Below are 14588 nucleotides of genomic sequence, written 5' to 3'. Positions count from 1 at the left end.
TTTATTTAGGAACATACAAACAAGGAGCATTCTTTGGAGTCTTGGTTTTAAACCCCAAGCTCTCTGTGAAGCTTTCCTGGGGAGACACCTCCCCACTCCCACGGAATTTATTACGCTGTCTGTCCAGACCTTGGGCAGAATATTAATGTTGCATTTATTTTAACAAATTGTAACTTTCTTTAGCATTGTAACATTTATTGCTACAATCTGTCTCTTCCACTGGACTGTGAGCTCTAGTCCTCTACAATAAGAGCATGACTGGAAGCTAAAGCAAGACTGTGCGACTTGGGCTCCCTTACTCAGCAGTGATGTGACCTTAGTGACGTCTCCCAACTTCCCTCATCTGTAAAAACGGGAGCGACAATGTGCAGACCTGTGACTTGGAGTCCAGGAGATTCCCAGAATGACCCTGCAGTGGTTCTCAACCTTCTGGCCCTTTAAATACAGTTCCTCATGTGACCAACCATAAAATTATTTTTGTTGCTACTTCATAACTGTCATGTTGCTACTGTTATGAATTGTAATGTAAATATCTGATATGCAGGATGGTCTTAGGCGACCCCTGTGAAAGGGTCCTTTGACCGCCAAAGGGGTCGCGACCCACAGGTTGAGAACCGCTGCTTAGGGACTGGGTCCCTGAGGCCCAACGAGGACGGACAGACATCCACCAGCGCTGGCTGGGAAGGCGGGACCACGAGTTCCGCGGAGCAGGCGCGTCCCACTGCGCAGGTGCAGGCAGGCGGGGCGGGGGGCTCGCTGGGGGCAGCGGGAGTAGTTCCGGGAGTCAGCTCGCCGCAGGGGCGCGCGGCCGTCGCGGGGCTGACGTCATCGCCGTGCGCTGCCACGTCTGCTCAGCCCCCCGGTAATGGAGGCTGAGGGAGAGTGCTGACGGCACTGGGCTCTGTTTGTAGCTTTAGCTCTGGCTCTGGCTCTGCCGCTGACGCAGGGTCTGGGTCTAAGTCTGGGTCTGGCAGCTCGAAGCGTGGACATCTTTTCTTCTCCTCTGTGGGCTGGACGGCCTGCGGACAAGCACTCGGTTTGGAGCGCCTCGACGCGGGGAGGGAGTTCTCTTGCTTGGGGTCTCTCGCGTCAAGCTGCTGCCTGCTCCCAGGGATCCCGCCCCACCGGCCGGGCCTCCTCCATGCGTGAGTCTAACGGCACCGCCGTGCTGTCCGTCTGTCCGAGGCCTGCTTCGGCTCTCCGGGTGGCGGGGCGGGACCGCTCGTCCCCTCTTTGGGGGCCGGTCTATTGGAGTTGGTAGCCTCTCGCCATCCCTCCTGCATCCTCTCGCCCCTTCCGTTCCGGGTTTTTTTGCTCCACACCTTTCTTTCCCTGTGAGCGAGGACCGGCAGTCGCTGCCTACATCCAGCGGTTTGGATAAAGCTATGGGGATAGTGCAGTCTGCGCAGTGTTTTGAAAGCCAGAGGCTGTGGGTTGTGTGTGTGTGTGTGTGTGTGTGTGTGTGTGTGTGTGTTTACGGTGTCGTTCTTTAGTTTTTAAATTGTATTGTTTAGTAGACAGATGTTCGTATCCATATTGGAGGAGCCGTGGTTTTGCCAGATCGACGAGGACAGTTTCTTTTTTTCAGCCAGGATCTTCATCTGTGACTTACCTTTTCCTCGTGCAGGTTCAGTAATTTCTAAGAAATCCTCCATACGTTTTTCTGGAGTGGGCATCCACTTGAGCGCCTGCCAATGGTTTCACTCTAGCATTGAGATACCATTTGAACAGTTTTACAGAGTTAAAAGGGTGGACCGGTGTACTCACATCCATCATTGTCAGTCCCGACAACAACCTCTGTGGGACAGGGAACACTCCCCCCCTCCCCCCTTCTGATAAGGAAGCGGAAAGTCAGATAATATGTAACACATCTGAGCCAGAACCAGATGGCTTGGTAACTAAAGGTAACATTTTGGACAGTGCTGATTCTCCGGTATTTCAAGGGCCTTACTGTGAAATAATTACATTTGAATTGGAAGTGTTTGTATTAGGTGTTTCTTGTAAATTTGTACCTGATTGTGGTATCTTTCATGTGCTGTACTTAACTGACAAAAGATACAAAGTGTGACTTCCCTAGTGCTGAACACACCTTCGATCAGCACTTATGCTTTTGATCTGTTAGAGTTCGAGTAGTCATTTCATTAGAATAAAGTAGGTAATAGATACTGAGAGCATTTGTTTGAAAATCTGGTTTTACAAGCCCCATTCACTCAGTTTTTCTGGTGGTTTTCTTACATTGCTTAGTTTAAAAAATAGTAAACTGACATTTAAATCTGTGTGTTTTTTGTTTGTTTTGTTTTGTTATTGTTCAGAGTTGAAACAGGTTGACAACCATTGACCTGGGTTGCAGCTACAGGTGGCACTGGAAGCAGACTGGTTTCCGGACATGCCCGGTGGAAGGAGGGGCCCTAGTCGGCAGCAGCTAAGCCGTTCAGCGTTACCTTCCTTACAGACTTTGGTTGGTGGGGGCTGCGGCAATGGAACAGGCCTGAGAAACAGGTAAAGAAGAAATAAGATTATTTGTAATTTGTAATATTCTCTGATCAGTAATACCTACATAGAAGTCATCATGCTATTCAGGTATTTGTTTATGAAGATTATTTCCTGACCCTGAAATAGAAATCCTGCCTTGAAAACTGAAAGCTAGCTCAGTATTTCAGAATACTTGGGAGGCAGAGAGTTGTGATATGGGGCCCACAGAGTGAAAGCAGTCCAATCCTTAGTTATGGTTCATAATTCAAATTCTAGTCATCACCTTTTTAGCTATTAAAGGACGGGAGGAGCCCTAGCCAGTTTTGTGCAGTGGTTAGAGTGTTGGCTCATGGACTGAAGGGTCCTAGATTCAATTCCATTCAAGGTCATGTACCAGGGTTGCAGGCTCGATCCACAGCCCTGGTCGGGTTGTATGCGGGAGGCAACCCATCAGTGTGTCTCTCTCACATTGATGTTTCTCTGTATCTCCCCCTCCCACCCACTCTCTCTAAAAGTCAGTGGAAAAAATATCCTCAGGTGAGGATTAACAAAAAAATAATAATAATAATAAAAGAAGGAAGGAATGAATTAAAGTACAAGGCTTTTATTTTTTGGAGGGCAAATTAAAGCTAGCAGTTTATATGAGATTCTAAAATTGTAAGTCATATTCCACCAAGGGTCCTACAAATTATATTCTTCAAAAAATTGTTTGAAATTAATAAACTCTCAGCTGTAACTTAAACATCTTAAGATTTGTGTCATGTTGTATGAGAATAAATAACATAATTTTTTTGTTTTGTTTTATTCTCATTTGAGTATATTTTTTCCATTGATTTTGAGAGAGAAATTGGGAGGGAGAGAAGAGAGGAGGGAGTGGAGAGAGAGAGAGAGAAACATTGATGTGAGAGAGAATCATTGATTGGCTGCCTCTTGCACACACATCCCCTCCCACTGGGGATCAAGCAGGAAACCTGGGCATATGCCCTGACTGGGAATTGAACCCTGGCCTCCTGGTTCATACATCTATGTTCAACCACTGAGCCACATCAGCTGGGCTTTAATTGATTTTTTTAGAGAGGGAGAGGAAGGGAAGGGAGAGAGAAACATCAATTTGTTGTTCCACTTATTCCCCCATTGATTGATTCTTGTATATGCTCTGACTGGGGATCGAACTCACAAGTTTGGTTTGTCGGGTCAGTGCTCTAAACAACTGAGCTACCTGGTCAGTGCAGCTCTGCCTCTATAGTAACTCCAGCAGTTCTTTGTTCTTCTGCTTGGGCTTTGAGGATTCCCCTAGATAATTATGTTCTCAAATTGTCCCGTGGAATTCCTCCTCAGTGTCTCAGGGTGGCAGGCCTAGCAATCTAGGCTTCAGGTTTCTTAGCTCTCTCTTAATCAGACGAACTCCTCCTATGAGTTTTAAGTATTGGGATACCATGTAAAATTTCATTTGGGGAGAAAAAAAAGAAGTGTTCTGCTATTAAAAAGCTGAAAACCACATTCCTAGATGATTATGCTCGTACTTAAAGTATGCAAGTAGAGTACTGGGAAGAACTAGGAACATTTGGAAATTACCTCTGCTCTTAGGTGGTTTTAGCTATGATCATGTTTGCTTTTCTCTGCCTTCCTTGTAGCCCTTTATCCTGGCCTTCAAAGTTCCCATCGTGGTTGCCTTGACCTACCATTCTTCATCTGCTCTCCTCCTTTAACATATATTTCTTTAGCAATTAACTGGGGTGGTGAGGAGGAAAACATTTTTCAACAGATTAGGATAAAGTGAAAGATCATACTTGTTCACGGTTTGCAAAGTCACTGTTACTGAGTGACTATTTTGTGACATTTTTACCTAAAGAGGATATTTTGGGAGAAGATAGTCTATATTTGTTTCTTTTTTTTAAAAAAAATATTTTTATTGATTTCAAAGAGGGAGAGGGAGAGAGAGATAGAAACATTGATGATGAGAGAGAATCATTGATCAGCTGCCTCCTGCATGTCCCCTACTGGGGATTGAGCCCGCAACCCAGGCACGTGCCCTTGACCGGAATTGAACCTGGGACCCTTCAGTCTGCAGGCCAACACTCTATCCACTGAGCCAAAGCACCTAGGGCCTGTATTTGTTTCTTGATGGGAAAGAAGCAGCCTAGAAGACCCGGGGTAGAGTTATAAAAAATAGGGATAAAAACCAGCGGTAGACTAGAATATAGTTTCAGGCAGGATGTATACAAAGATAGGGTCCAGATGGGGAGAACTCTCTTCTGGAGTGTCTGTAGAGTACTGAAGAGAGAAATAGGTAATTGCTTAAGTATGATACAATTTCGGGTGATATCTTTGATTCTGCAAGACAGGTCAGCTGGAGAAGAGAGCATTGTGCCCGGTCGGTGAAGTTAAACTTGAGAATGTCATAGAGCTAGTTTGGTGACAGTCAAGATTGAAGCCTGTAGTTCCCTGTCCTGTTTTCCACCTGTGGGGAGCAGGGATTTGTTCTTAGGACGTCTTGCGTAGATGATTGCCTCCTAAAGGAGGAGGACAGACTGTGAGTTTCCTAGAGCTTGTAGTTGAGGGAGAATCTTATTTGAGAAGGACTGAGTGAGTTTTTCTTTGTTTTGTCCTTGCAGGTACTTTGTTACTAATATCACCTGAGCATGTTCAAATGATCACTGCTTTATCCCTTCCTATTCTTCTTTATTCCTTTGAAGCTTCCTTGCTTTATCCATTTGCTTAGCTAAATTCTTTTGCTTGCTGGCTCCATAAAAGCTAGTCTCAGACCTGGTATGTTAACTCGTCCGCACACAACCTTTATATGCAAGGACAAAGCAGGTATTCAACATAAACCACATTGTTTGCACAAATGCTTTAGGCACAGTGAGCCACTCTTATTATTTAGTGAAACTTTTATGTCAGTAAGGGAACTGTTTTCCAGTCAAGTTCCAGATGCCAGCCTTGCAAGCAGGCATTTCTAAGATTGGCTATGCTGAGCACCTGCTTTCCTCTTGGGATTTTGGAAATAGTTGTACTGCTAGGCAGAGAGTGCCTCTATGGCCAGCCCTCAGTAAAAACTTGGGGTGCTGAGTCTATAATGAACCTTCCTCGTAGATAGCACTTAACACATATTGTCGCAAGTATTAACTGAGAGTTGTGTGTGTCCTGTACGACACCGTCTGTATCTATTGGTTGTGCTTATATGCATCCAAGTCCTTTGGTTGATCTCTTACGGCCTCCCTCCCCCCCATTCCCTCTTAGCTTGGGCGGTCTGTTCGATGCTTCTATGACTCTGGATCTATTTTTTTTAATTCTTTTTTTGGATCTATTTTTGTTCATCAGTTTATGTTGTTCATTATAGTCCACAAATGAGTGAGATCATGTGATATTTATCTTTCTCTGACTGGCTTATTTCACTTAGCATAATGCTCTCCAGGTCCATGCATGCTGTTGTAGATGGTAAGAGTTCCTTCTTTCTTACAGCAGCGTAGTATTCCATTGTGTAGATGTACCACAGTCTTCTAATCCAATCCACTCATCTACTGATGGGCACTTAGGCTGTTTCTAAATCTTAGCTATTTTAAATTGTGTTGCTATGAACATAGGGGTGCATATATCCTTTCTGATTGGTGTTTCTGATTTCTTGGGATATATTCCTAGAAGTGGGATTACTGGGTCAAATGGAAGTTCCATTTTTAATTTTTTGAGGAAGCTCCATACTGTTTTCCACAGTGGCTGCACCAGTCTGCATTCTCACCAGCAGTGCATGAGGGTTCCTTTTTCTCCACATCCTCGCCAGCATTTGTCGTTTGTTTTTTTTTGTTTTTGTTTTTTTTTTTTTCTTTTCTCCCCCATTGATTTTTATTTATTTTTTATTTATTTATTTATTTATTTTATTGCTTAAAGTATTACAAAGACTATTACATATGTCTCCTATTTTGCCCCCGCCCTTGACAATCCCCTGGCCTCCCCTACCCCCCAGTGTCTTATGTCCATTGGTTATGCTTATATGCATACATACAAGTCCTTTGGTTGATCTCTTACCCGCACCCCTCCTGCCCTCCCACCCTCCCCGGCCTTCCTGCTGTAGTTTGACAGTCTGTTCGAGGCAGCTCTGCCTCTGTGTCTATTTTTGTTCATAAGTGTCGTTTGTTGATGATAGCCATTCTGACAGGTGTGAGATGGTACCTCATTGTACCTTTCAGATGACTAGTGACTTTGAGCATGTTTTTGTATGTCTCTTGGCCTTCTGTGTGTCCTCTTTTGAAAAGTCTATTTAGGTCCTTTGCCCATTTTTTGATTGGAATGTTTATCTTTCCTTTGTTAAGTTTGGAGTTCCCTGTAAATTTTGGAGATTAAACCCTTATTGGAGATAACATTGGTAAATATGTTATAGAACATCACAGGTGTAGATCTTTTGAACTTCATTTAGAATATCTTTCTTGGGGCCCAGCATTTTATTGACATTGTTAACCACAGAAGCAGATTCGTCTTTACTTAGAAAAAATTCTATAAGAACCTTTTAAATCTTTAAATTATAACAAGTAGTTCATTCATCATGCTTTCCCCTTTCACTGAGTTTTGACTGAAGAGAATTCGAATTTTTATTTTGTTCTAGAGTAGAGGCCTCTAACCTTGTAACTTCTCAGAATTCTTTATTTCCATACCTTATGATTAATTGGAGTGAGAGAATAGATTGGCTGTTGCCATTAATCCCCTCCATTCAAGTTGACCAACTTGTACAACTCCAGAAGGCCCTTTTCATGTTGTGTTCTGTGTGAATGAAATCTCCTGGAGTTGGGAAGTGCTGTGGCCCGTCTCTCAGAACAGATCACAGGGCTGTGGTGTTGATGATTGGTTTATGACTGAACAGGTAAGGTTATGAAGCCTTCTGGTAGATCACAACCTACTCCTTGATAAGCTTGTTCTATTAGAATATACACTGGCAATGAGAGGAAGAAATTTTTATAATTTTTCCTGATCCCTCTCTCCCTGTTCTTACCTTCTGGCTCCTCTGCATTTCTGCCATGTTATTCTTAACTGTTCAGAGTGACCAGAGTTTATATTCCCAGGAGTCACATAAAGTACTGTGAATGTCATATACTAATGCTAGAATTCTATATTTGGAACTTTTAGAGTAGAATGGTAATGCTAAGATTGTTCCTTCTCTAGAATCTTCTTTGAAAATACAAACCAACCCTCTCTTTCATGTGCTTTAAACAATAGTAGACTCTTAGATCTCTGTAACTACGCCCATGTGTACATATAATGGGAAATGTTACCATTCTTGATAGCCCAGCTCTTTCTCACATATAAAACAGCTTGGTAGAAGGGATAACAGGGAGATAGGGATTAAAACCTGTATATCTTAACTAGTGTTTTCAGAGATCCCTATTTTTCTTATGACAATATTGGTCTGCTGTCTTCTCAACCTAAAGGTATATATTTGTAGTAAAGTAGGAAAATTATAGTCCTTAAGATTATGGTCTGATAGACAAGACAGATATATACAAAAATTATATAGTAGCATGAAAAGTACAATATTAAAGATATGTCTTATGTGCCAGTGAGTCAGCTCCAACTCTTGGTGAGCCTATGAATTAGTGATGTCCACAGTGTCCTGTACTCAACAATGTTCTATGCCTATGGCTTCTTTTATGGAGTCAGTCCATCTCACATATGGTCTTTTCCTGCTGCCTTACATTTTTCCCAGCATAAAGGCCTAGTTTAGGAGTAATAGTGGCACAGAGGAGAGATGAATTAGTTTTGATTGAGTCAATCAGAGTAAGCTTCATAGAGGATATTCTTGATCATTTAAAAAGTTGTGAATGATTTTGTCAGTAAATGTGTATGTGAGAGGTTAAGGAGGATGTTTTTGGAGATGAAGCTAGTCTGTTAAGCAGAGGGCCTCATAGGACATACTAAAAATTTTAATATTATTCTATTGGTAGTGGAGAGGCATTCATTCAAGAGAGTAACATTTTAGAAAGATCAGACTTTCACTTTAGAAAGATCTCTGAAGGAAGGTTGGAGAATTTGGTGAAAGTGGAGTTGAATTTATGGGGATTACTGCAGTAGTTTAGATGAAAAAATAGTAACTGCTTGAACTAAGACAGAGGGGGTTTAGAGAGGAGGGTAAGTTTGGAGAAATTTTTTTTTTCATATATCTTTATTGATTTCAGAGAGGAAGGGAGAGGGAAAGAAAGATAGAAACATCAATGATGAGAGAGAATCATTGATTGGCTGCCTCCTGCACGTCCCCTACTGGGGATCAAGCCCACAACCCAGGCATGTGCTCTTGACCAGAATCGAACCTGGGACCCTTCAGTCCGCAGGCCAACACTCTATCCACTGAGCCAAACCAGCCAGGGCTGGAGAAAGTTTTATAAAGTGGAATATGTAAGATTTAGGGAGTGATTGGATGAGGCAGAAGGAAAGTTCTAATATGACTGCCAGGTTTCTGATTCAGGCAGCTAACTGGATGGGACATGAACTAGAGCCAGGGCCACAGGAGGAGGAATACAGAGATGTCCAGTAGACAGCTTGATTACATGGGTCTAAAACTCAGCAGTGAGCTCTATGGAGAAAAATTTTTGTTTTCAGCATCTAAAGCAACGGTTCTCAACCTGTGCGTCGCGACCCCTTTGGGGGTCGAATGACCCTTTCACAGGGGTCGCCTAAGACCATCGGAGAACACATATAGTTACATATTGTTTTTGTGATTAATCACTATGCTTTAATTATGTTCAATTTGGAACAACGAAATTGGGGGTCACCACAACATGAGGAACTGTATTAAAGGGTCGCGGCATTAGGAAGGTTGAGAACCACTGATCTAGAGGATAATGGAAACCATGGCCACATATTAGATCACTGAGAGGGTGTGTATGAAGGGAGAAGCCAAGGATCCTAGGGTAGAGTTTGGGGGAAGGCTAAAGGTTAAAGGGTAGGTGGAGAAGGAAGCGGGAGGCCTTTATGCTGTATGACACTGAAGGGTAATCACTATTTGAGCTAACCCTAGTTTTCTCTTCCAGGAATGGTAGTGCTATTGGCCTTCCGGTCCCACCTATCACAGCCTTAATCACCCCAGGTCCAGTTCGTCATTGCCAAATTCCTGATTTGCCTGTGGATGGGAGCCTGCTCTTTGAATTTCTCTTTTTCATCTACCTGCTGGTTGCCCTGTTCATTCAGTACATCAACATCTATAAAACAGTGTGGTGGTACCCTTACAATCATCCTGCTTCTTGTACTTCATTGGTAAGTCTTAATCGGCCTTTACGTTCTTCATGTTACTTAGCCAAGAAACTACTTGGAAAATCTGTGTAGACATTATTTTTCTTAATAATTTTTTTTCTAATAAAATGTTTTCCTGTTAAACCAAGATTACTTTCAGAAATATAATGTCATAAGATTGTTTGAAATATAAAATATCTGGCTTTGGTCTATGACTGGAGGAAGTAAAAATACAAATGAAAATGCAGAAAACATTAAAATAATTTATTATAATAATACCATGAGAAGGTTTTTATATTTAGCTTTCTCTATACCATGTTATATATTTGTTGGAAATTTAAAGTGCCAGTATGTTTAAATTCTAGCAGCTCTACCCTTTTAATGACTGTACTAGGATAATGGAAGCTTCTATAACAAATAAGCCCAAAATTTGTATAATTCTCCAAACACATAACAGTCTGAGGCATTTGGCCTAGTTGGCAGGAATAGCAGACTTCCCATATGGTCACTCAGGGGACCCAGGCTGATGCTGACAAACATCTTCCAATGAGTGGCTTTCAGGGTGGCTGTGGTCCATCCCTGTCAGCCAGAAAGGGAAAAGAGGAAAGGGAACTATAAAGGAGAGTTTCTTATGGGCCAGGGTTCGTTATATCATTTTCACATGTGTCCTGCAAGGGAGGCTGGAAAATATAGTCCTTTTACTAAATTCATTGTTACTCTGAATAAAATTGGGTTCTGTTACAAAAATAAAACAGAAAAGAACTGTTCCTGCTAAAGTACATGACAGTATCTTGTAGGTTTCTTCTATCTTCTCTCCAGTTATTTAGGAGGGGTGTGATAATCTTGATGCAGAGAATGTCCTCCATAAAAGGATATAAAATAATGGTAAGGCTAGTCAAGGAAGTGGTTGGTACTGGCAGATTTGAATGGGCAATAGAGATACTCTCTAGGAGAAAGAAAGCTATTGTCCTGTGTAGTTTATGCATGCGTCTGTGACTTATAAATGAATCAAAAACCTCTCTGGCCCGGTGAACATAGAAAGGAAGGAAATGCAAACGAAAATCTTCTAGATGGCATGGGAAGGGAATAAACATTTTTCTTTTAAATGTTTGCATCAATTGGTTGTTCTTGGAATTAACCATTAAGAATTTTCTTTCCATAGTGACTATCTGCTTACTTAGGAGAAGAAAATTTCAGTTTTTTAAAAAATATATTTTTATTGATTTCAGAAAGGAAGGGAGAGGGAGAGAGATAGAAAATATCAGTGATGAGAGAGAATTATTAATTGGCTGCCTCCTGCATACCCCCTACTGAGGATCAAGCCCACAACCCAGGCATGTGCCCTTGACCGGAATTGAACCCAGGACCCTTCAGTCCGCAAGCTGACGCTCTGTCCACTGAGCCAAATAGGCTGGGGCGAGAATTTCAGCTTCTTATACTTAAGAATTGTAATGACTTAATGCCAAATTGAATGCTTCATTTATTTATTTTTTTTGAGTTTTTGTAAAAATTGATTTCAGAGATAAGAAAGGAAAGGAAGAGACAGATAGAAATATCAGTGATGAGAGAGAATCAGATTGGCTGCTTCCTGTACGCTCCCTGCTAGGGATCCAGCCAGCAACTTGGGCATGTGCCCTGACTGGGAATCAAACCTTGACCTCTTGATTCATAGGTTGACGTCCAACTACTGAGCCACACAGGGCGAGCTATATATTTTATTTTTAATAGTCTTTTCCCACCTGAATTTGAGTTTATTGAATGTAGAAACTATATTTCATCTATCTTTCTTTGACCATGGTGTTATAAAATGAAGAGTTTGGATTAGATAATCTTTAAGGTTTCTTCTCGTTATATAGCTCTATAAACACCTCACTATCCTAACAGTGATATTAGCAAACGCTTATTAAAATATTTACTATGTTCTTTGCAAGTATTATCTCATTTACTCTTTGAATAAATAGGTAGGTATTATTGTATGACTCTCATTTTATGAATGAGTTATAGGAGACCTAGAAATTTTGAAACTGGCTCAGAATCACATACTGACACAGTGAGTACTCAAATCCAAACCTATCTGCTATGTTTAACTTCCTGTATTTATTCTATATTTACTCTATAAGTACATTATACAATTTCTACTTTGACATTATATGGAAACTTCTCACTTGTTGAATTTTCAGGCTAATAAAAGAGCTTTTCTCCGAGCCACTTTTAAAAGTCTCTTACAAATGTTGCCTTAAAACAAAGGGAACTAGTGTTCTTGTCAATCAGGAAGCTGTTACTATGCTGCTGATTCCAGAATTATGCTTTCTTTGCTCTGACGTAAAGGGTGACCTTTACTTGTCCATCTCCCCACTTTACTCAGTTCTGAATTTAAGTTTTATGTAATACTTGTTTGCAGAAATGAAATCCGATCTAGAAATTCAGCTGCAAAGAAAGTCTGAAAATGTTTTTAGCTTTCCAGTCTCTGCTGTAGAGAGGAAGGCACACTTAAACGAGGTTACTGTGTGGTCTAGTTCACTTATCAGCCACATGTGATCCTTCTCCCACAAAGTTCAAAATTTAGTTGTGGAGCTGAGTAACATGTGTAATAGCAAATAAGATTTTATCCCATTAAACTGAAAGGGTCCTGAATCAGTGAACTGTTCAAAGATAAATGGGCTGTCAGAGACCTAGTTACTACCCATCACTGAAGGTGTGCAAGCATAGAATGTGGCAGCTGACAGGGATTTCTAGAAAGGACTTATACCTCAACAAGTGGTACGTCTCCTTTAAGTTTTCTTCTATTATGCATGCCACACGGAGAAATTTGTCACATTTATATATTAGGTTTCTCTTTTTCCATTTCAAGATCTTAGTAATTATCAAAAAGAAACTGTGAACACCTAAATATGTAAAGTATCATTCTAGCTATCAAGAAACTCGCTAAATGAGTCCTAACCCCAAGAAACATAAAAATAATAAGTAGTATAGTAAATTATTCAGAATAGTTAGGAGTGGAAGACTGATTAATCAAATATTTTGGTTTACAGAAAGTTAATCATAAGCAGATGCATTTTTAGAAATTTAGAATATAACAAAATTTGCTTAACATTAAGATATATTAGGCACTCAAACCAATGGACATGGACAACAGGGGGATGAGAGCATGAGTGGGGGCGGGGAGGATGGGGGTTTAATGGGTGGGGATGAGGACACATTTGTAATACCTTAACTAATAAAGAATTTAAAATTAAAAAACAAAAAACAAAATTCTTCACTGTTGGAAGGTGCTAGGGAACCAGCTCATTATTTTGAAGACAGATGAGTAAAGGGAAAGAATCTAGCATTATTTATTGTACCTTTCTGATATAAACTGTACTACTGGGCCTCTTTTATAAAATATTCCAGATAATAAAAAAGGAAGGAAGCACCATTTTACAACATCTGATGAGCTAATGGATGTTGGCAGTGACCAGTGACTGCCAGCAACATAAGGAGAGGCGATCAGCCATTATGGGCCTTCGGATGGAAGAATATGCCACCACCACGCAAGTCGTCTTGCCAAAGGAAAACCTGAGTCTTTGACCAGAGTCCTCAGAGTCTAGATCTAACACGCAATTTGTAGGAGATTCAGAGGACAGTTAAATTACACCACAGGGCTTTGTCTGAGAAGCACAAATGAAATATTCACAGACATAACATCTGAGATTTACTTAAAAAATAATATAGTTGGAAAAATAGAATCATCTGTTGAGTGTGGGATGGAGGGTGAAGGTGGGGGTGTGATGAGGCAGGATTGGCCATGAATGTTGGTGGTTGGGTTGGATCATGGCTGCAAGGTAGTTACTGTTTTTCTTTATGTGTGTTTGCATTTTCCATTTTAAGAAGTTTTAAAAATAAAAGTAAAGGTCTGAAAAAAAAGATATATTAGGCACTTAAATCTTTTTATATTAAAAAATGTCTTAGATGCACTAGCGTTGCATAAATGGACCCCCAGACATTAGCTAGGGAGTCTAGTAAATTTGCCTGCATTATTTTGGAGGAGTGGGGTGAGCAAGGAAGGATATCAAAACTAAGGGAGGATAGATTGCTTCCGGAGTGGGATGCGGTGAGCTGGGTATTGCTGTGCTTCAGCTCCCTCTCGGTCTGATTCTTGGCCCTCACTACTGCAGTGAGTTTCCTCAAAAGTTTCCCGCCACCCAGGTCGGCTGATACCAGATACCAACGAGGTGCTGAACGGGAAGGGCTTGGGCACTGGCACTCAGCACTCTTTACATCGCTGAGAGCCGCTTGTCTTGGTTAGAAGGCTCTGGATTGGGGCTCTCGCTGGAATACCCCACCATTAGTTTGCATGCAGTGTCCAGGGACCTAAATGCCTATCCATGAGAGCATTTATATGTTATGGTGAATGCCAAATTTGAAGAAGAATCAAAAGAATCTGTTCCTGATGAAGAAGAGGAAGACAGTGAAGAGGATGTTGAACCTATTGCTAAATTTAGATTTGTGCCTAGAGGTAAATCAGCATTGGAGGCAATGTTCACCGCAATGTGTGAATGCCAGGCTTTGCATCCAGATCCCGAGGATGAAGATTCAGATGATTATGATGGAGAAGAATATGATGTGGAAGCACATGAGCAAGGGCAGGGGGACATCCCTACATTTTACACCTGTGAAGAAGGATTATCCCACTTAACAGCCGAAGGCCAGGCCACATGGGAGAGATTAGAAGGAATGCCTTCTCAGTCTGTGAGCAGCCAGTATAACATGGCTGGAGTCCAGACAGAAGATTCAGTGAGAGATTATGAAGATGGGATGGAGGTAGATACTACACCCACGTTGCGGGACAGTGTGAGGATGCAGATGTTGATCACTGAAAATGATTTTATGTTGCATTGGGATTCTCGTAACTGTAGGAGAGAACT

The 14588-nt window shown here is 41.4% G+C and overlaps 1 protein-coding gene and 1 pseudogene across 2 annotated transcripts in view; both read left to right on the top strand.

Moving 5' to 3' along the window:
- Positions 1-811: 811 nt before the first annotated feature.
- The window catches only part of TMEM39A (transmembrane protein 39A), a 32613-nt gene continuing 18836 nt past the window's right edge, over positions 812-14588 (top strand). The window contains exons 1-3 of one of the 2 annotated variants that reach the window (XM_036349222.1): positions 812-1145; positions 2313-2499; positions 9486-9708. In XM_036349222.1, the coding sequence (XP_036205115.1) occupies positions 2387-2499; positions 9486-9708 (336 nt within the window). In that variant the 5' untranslated portion in view covers positions 812-1145; positions 2313-2386. The remainder of the gene's footprint in view (positions 1146-2312; positions 2500-9485; positions 9709-14588) is intronic. The other variant, XM_036349221.1, reaches the window with a different exon arrangement.
- Positions 9574-14540, top strand: LOC118676012 (annotated as a pseudogene).

The sequence above is a fragment of the Myotis myotis genome, unplaced genomic scaffold (assembly GCF_014108235.1).
Source record: "Myotis myotis isolate mMyoMyo1 unplaced genomic scaffold, mMyoMyo1.p scaffold_m19_p_2, whole genome shotgun sequence".
Lineage (NCBI taxonomy): Eukaryota > Metazoa > Chordata > Mammalia > Chiroptera > Vespertilionidae > Myotis > Myotis myotis.
The sequence above is the reverse complement of the archived record's forward strand: the minus strand, read 5'-3'. Positions and strand labels throughout refer to the sequence as shown.